Source organism: Triticum urartu, chromosome 4 (assembly GCF_003073215.2).
Source record: "Triticum urartu cultivar G1812 chromosome 4, Tu2.1, whole genome shotgun sequence".
Lineage (NCBI taxonomy): Eukaryota > Viridiplantae > Streptophyta > Magnoliopsida > Poales > Poaceae > Triticum > Triticum urartu.
In genome coordinates this window covers 619519110-619525050 of record NC_053025.1, presented here as the reverse complement: position 1 = coordinate 619525050, position 5941 = coordinate 619519110, and the positions used below count along the sequence as shown (strand labels likewise).

Below are 5941 nucleotides of genomic sequence, written 5' to 3'. Positions count from 1 at the left end.
TGGAAAATAGGTGCTCTGCAGATCCTATTATTCCGCGGAGCTGGCGGATAGCCGAACAGCCCGTAAGACGCTGTAGTAAAAAAAAGCTACTGGTTGAGCGTTATCCTTAGAAAATAAAAACACTACTTTCTTTTCTTGCTCGTCCCCATCATCCCTCTCAGAGCAAGTACAATAGAGCTGAGTTAGCGGGCTATAAGAAATAAACTAGTATATTTCTGCTTAGTTGGAGGAAAGAGAAGAGGAGAGAGAAGGTAAGCGGGCTCTTCGTGAAGAGCTAGCTCTAGCACGTGCTCCTAGACACTTTGTGAGAATGAAAGGTGGGCCACATGATGCAAAAGTAGTACACTCTTTTGATCTATTATTGTACATGTTCGCTATAAGATAGGCTGTAGATGACATGGCACTGACTTATAGCCGGAAACTGGCTATATTACACGGTCAACATCTGAAATCCTGTGGCCGCACCACCTGATTGAAAGGCTGAAACTTTCCCCTCCCGAAACCATCGCCTCGCCTCCACCGACCACCATGCCGCCGGACGGAATCGTCGAGGATATTTACCTCCGCCTCCGCCGGACGAGCCCGCGTGCCTCGTTCGCGCCTCCCTCGCCAGCAAGCTCTGGCTCGGCCATCTCACCGGCCTTCGCTTCCGCGAGCTCCATGGAGCGCCCCCCATGCTGGGCTTCCTTTACGATTGGTTCTGGGACTACATGCCGGAGGAGAAAGACGCCGTCCCGCGCTTCGTCTCCACCACGGGATTCCCCCGACCACCGCTGGGGGGACTCGGGCTCGGACTACAACGCGTTGGACTGCCGCCATGGCCGCGTTCTCCTGGGGATTATGGCGCGCCCATGCCGCTCGTCGTCTGGGACCCCATGGCAGGCCGCCAAACCAAGATGGAAGCGCCCAAAGGACAGGATATCGGCAGCGGGGCCGCGCGTGTCATGAGGGCGCCTTCAGGGTCGTCGTCTTCGGCATGACCACCCATGGTGATCATCCTGTTATTATACAGGTGTGCGTGTCCTCGCCCAACACGGGTGAGTGGAGCGATCCGTGCCCTGGTCTTGATCTTGGGGTTGACGCATTCATCATGCCGGTGCCCCCTGTCGTCATCCGAGATAGATGCAGTTTACTTGATGCATGCATGCGCGTGGTGAGCATGATCACATTACAGGAATTCTCAAGTACGACTTGGGCTCTAATTGCTTATCGCAGATTGACATGCCGCTGCCGGGGGCTGTCAATGTCGGCGACGTCATCCTCATGGCCATGGAGGATGGCAGCTTGGGGCTTGCACATGTCAGTGGATCAACCCTCTACCTGTGGTCAAGCTCAAGCCAGCGACGACATGGACTCAGCGTAGAGCCATCCATCTCAAAACCCTTCTTCCCATTCAAAATCCCATGGAAGGACTTAGACTGATTGGATCCATGGAAGGCAATGATATCGTCTTCGTGCTTACGGACCTTGGCATCTACTCCCTCCGTTCCAAATTACTCGTCGTGGTTTTAGTTCAAATTTGAACTAATACCACGACGTGTAATTTGGAACGGAGGGAGTACCAGATTAGTCTTAACTCACTACAGTGGAACAAGATATGGAAGAGACAAAAATTCTTTGCTTTGATTCCCTACATGAGTTTCCACAATCCACAAGGTATATTTGTTATTCCCCTTCTTTTCTGGTTTATTAGGAACAACGCTTAAGCAACAATAATATTTTGGTTAGCCCAACAAACAGAAATATTGAATGTTTAATCAGACTGAAGAAAGTTTTACTTGATGATTCAGTTGGTGCGCTCGACTAAACTTTGAGAGCTATGTACACTCGAACGTTACATCTAATTGGCAATTTTATATATGTCTTCTCTTTTTGGAATCACACTCACAAATCTATGTTGGCAGAAAGGATGAGCCCCTGAAATGTGAAGCACCGGTAACATATGGTTGAATATGCTTTAAGCGCAGGAGGCCACTATCATCAATAGGAAAGATGACTACTTGTGATTAACCGTGTCAGTATTCAGTAGCTGTTTAGTGCAGTGGTGCTTGTATTCTCATAGTGCTGTTGCCTTTGGTCAGTAAGCTTGATAATTTCCCCGTGTTGTTGATGTGTGTAAGCAGGGGAATGGATTGCCTTTGTAATTAACCTCTAATTTCTTGCAGCATCAGCTATGTGCTTTCTTGTTTAATCTGCTTGAAAATGCATCTGCACACAATATCTTAGCTAGTGTTCCCAATTTGAAAACTTACAATTAGTCCTCCAAGCTTTGATCCAATCTCTAAATTGTAAATTCATCTCCCAAAAGAGGTACAACTGATGAGCAGATGAAGTGGCATCCAGAGCTAGTGGTTTCTGTCTCCCAAGAGATCATATGACAATGCTTTCTGCATGCTGGCTTGCTGGTGTGCCGTAATTAATCTCGTGGATTTAATTAGTGCTACGTCTAGTCAAGTGCTGATGTTACTGCAGGTTTGAACTGCACATGTTTTCTTGCTGATGTTGCAGCATCCTGCAACTGTCGAGTTACCGATTTTATGAAACTACATGGTTTTGTCAGCCGTTTTGCTTGTTTAATATGCAAAATTTGTTTTCCTATTCATGTTCTACAGCACTGAAAAATCTGTTCTTTTCTCAGAATACGAAAATTTAATACGAATTTTTTGTATTCTTTTCTCAGAAGATGGAACCTTTTGTGTAATCTGACCTATCTCTCCTTGATTTTGATGTTGTTACTTGAACTGTCATGAATGCTCAGTATATAAATTTAGATGTTTATATGGTTTCTGGGTGCTTCAGAAGCAACACATTCCACCCCTTTAGAAGCCTAAGATTATGAGTACAACTTGGCCACTTCTCACTCATCTTTGTGCACCCATGCTTATTCAGTTGGTCTTTTGTCTGTCAGAAACATTACAACTTTTTACTGAGCATACCGCCAATAAATTTTATCGGATCTATGAAACAACTTGAAACTAGATTAGACTCAGACTAAAATTACTTGATCTTCACATGGGCAATAGCTTCTTTCCTTTACTGTTGCATATGCTTCTTTTTAATTACTTGATCAAGCAAGCACACTGAGAAAGGATTCTGTATGAATTTCCTCAAAAGCATTCTGCATAGGCACGTTAACCTGTGAACATGTTTTATTATTTTGGCCTGACAAGTGGCTACAAAAAAGGTTAATCATCCATAGTTTCAATCAATGAGATAAATTTATTTGCATTCTTAACAACATGTTTGGAATATTTGCTCTTCCTATTCGCAAGTACATGTTTGGTTGTTGGGGAGTTCAAAAATGATTTTTAAGACCTTGAAAAATGGTTTCTCCGGAATATTTGCTCTTCCTCTTCTTAACTACTACTCCCTCCGTCCAAAAAAGCTTGGAAAAAAGGGCGTAGAATTCATGAAAGTAATTCTTCATTGTATATACACCAGAACTAATACGCCGCTTTTCAGATCAATACAAGTCGATCCACAAGTATATAGGAGCAAGAGTTGATGTGTAGATTGTAATACAATGTAAAGGACAGATTACACATACAGTACTGCTTACAAACAACACAACACAAGCGTACAGTGCAAGTATATATATACGAAATAGTATGCACGTATGTATGTATTTACTAGAAGAAATCAACAAACTAATAATCTCAATCGATACCCAATCAAGCTGTTGGCCGGCCTCATCAACAACAAAAATAGTACAAGAAAATCCTCACAGCACGACCACCTTGTTCTTGCGGAATGGCGCCAGCAGGGAGAAGGACCGAGAAGCTGCATTTGTGAAGTGAACATGTACATTTATCTCATTTCATTTCATTTCAGGGAGAAAATTAACTTATGCTAGTTTCATTTACGGTACATACCTTTGTAAGAAGAGCCTGCAGAGTCGTCTTGTGAAATGAGGTTTTTCAGCATCGAACCTGAATGAAACATGAAGCACGGTTAGTTACAGCAATGAGCGAGCGCTTGCAATAGTGCAATCAAAATTGATTCATTACCATCTCCTGCAGGGGCTTCGTCGACTGACGATGCATCAGAATCCATCGTTGAAGTGTGGCTCTTCTTGCCGAATTTCAGCAGTTTCCTGAAGCCTTTCGGTTCTTTGCTTCGAGGCTTGCCATTTTCTCCATGTGTCTCCTCGGCTGAGACTGCATATGCAGCAGGCTCAGGTACGCGTGCCCTCACGCTCGCTGCACGCGCAAGTGTCTCGGGTTCCTGCGCAGGTAACGGGTGCTGGTTGTAAGCAGGAGTCTTGCTTGAAGCATCCTCCAATGATGTTACCCTGGCAAAAGGGGCCTCATAAGGCTTCTCCTCCATTGGAGCCAGCGGGGCTGGTTTCTCAAGCTCATCCTTCTTGTACTCAGGCACATCCACCTAGCCATAACAAGCAGTAATTCTCTTATCAATGTCGGCTTAATTAACAAACCTTAAAGCAATGTTTGATTTAATAGCATGGTAATAACATTGCATTTTAGTTGAAGGCTGCTGCACAGATAATCCGAGCTCAAAAGTACTTAATGAAGAGACACAGCAAAACAGATACCCCAAAGAACAGAGCATCAGGTAAATGAACAGGGGAAGTATTAGTGTTGGATCATACATACCTCATAGGAATTCAACTGGTTGTCAGATGCATGGATGGTAGGATTTGCATCTTCAGGAAGATCAACGGGAGAAGGTGGAGCCCTGATGGCAACATACTCCTGCTCCAGACTGGGATAGTCCATTCGGTCATCGCTGCGAGTTTCGCTCTCTGCACTTCTTCCAGGAGGTAGAACAACAGGAGGCGTAGAGACCACTTCGTTTTCAAGCATCACGACGGTCTTCTCAACCACCACATTGTCATCACTGCTGATTACCCTTGAAACTTTACCGTTGGAAGATTTCTTTCCATCTCTACTTTCTGAAGTAGCATGTGCTTTAGGTCCACCACGTGGCGCCTCTTTTGCTACTTTAGCCGCCGCCTTGTTCTTCACAACGACAGTGGCAGGGGTTCGGGGGGATTTGACTTTCAGCTCTGGTAGGGCTGCCGACTTGGTCTCGTCGAGCTGCATTATAGCAGAGATTTTCTTGGTCTGCACATCTTCCGGCAACGGCAAGCTTCTTCTCCGTGGGTGATCCGCGCTCGCTGACTTGGGATTCGAAGGATGGTCAGTCGAAGCATTGCTTTTAGGTTCAGCAAGCTTTTTCAATCGCTCAATCGACGATTCAGTTCTGCCACTTTTCTCCTTTTTGATCTCAGCCAGTGATGAGGTTGACTTGCTCACTGCACTTGAGCTGTCACCGCCGAGTTTGCTTGCTTTGGCTGTTTTGTGAGGATCACTCCCTGGGGTACTGCTTCTGGCAGGAATAATTTTTCTTAGAGGCGAAGAGGATCCTGGTTCAGCGTCAGTGAACTTCGAACTCTTGTGGGTACTGGGAGAAACCTTTGGAGAAGGTTTTGCTTTAGCCTGCGGCGGTGTTGATGTTGGATTAGATGCGCCACTTCTTGCAGCGATCCTCTTTTGCCTCTCTTGCTTAAGCCTTTCGAGCCGTTTAATCTGTTCGGCTTCCTGAAAATACGAGAAAAACACTGGTTTGAGCAATGCAGCAGAAAACTACAATTCTTAGGTGGTAACTGATATTAAGAACAAACCTATCAAAAGGACAAGCGAGGGCATGCCATTTTTTTACATTAAAATTATCGTGTAGCAAACAGTTAAAAGATTCTTGGAAAACAAATAAAATAATAGGACAAGAGACCAGAAAATTCAAACTAAGAGCTCATACTACCTCGAGCAAAAAGTATCTCGTCTTGATAAGTTGGTGTTCGTTTGTTAATATAGCCATTTTGGTTGTACCAATAACAGGGGCAGGAAACAGTGTGTCTAAAAGACATTTAATCCTTGGTCTGTGTGCATGGAGCTAAAACAGCACCAAATGAGAATGACCG

At 44.7% G+C, this 5941-nt stretch overlaps 1 protein-coding gene across 1 annotated transcript in view; it reads right to left on the bottom strand.

The window, feature by feature from the left end:
- Positions 1–3489: 3489 nt before the first annotated feature.
- LOC125555024 (serine/arginine repetitive matrix protein 1-like) overlaps positions 3490–5941 on the bottom strand; it is a 102901-nt gene continuing 100449 nt past the window's right edge. Inside the window, exons 3-6 of the mRNA XM_048718346.1 lie at positions 4614–5606; positions 4008–4383; positions 3873–3929; positions 3490–3780 (exon numbers count right to left, since the gene is read on the bottom strand). Of these exons, the coding sequence (XP_048574303.1) occupies positions 3722–3780; positions 3873–3929; positions 4008–4383; positions 4614–5606 (1485 nt within the window). The 3' untranslated portion in view covers positions 3490–3721. The remainder of the gene's footprint in view (positions 3781–3872; positions 3930–4007; positions 4384–4613; positions 5607–5941) is intronic.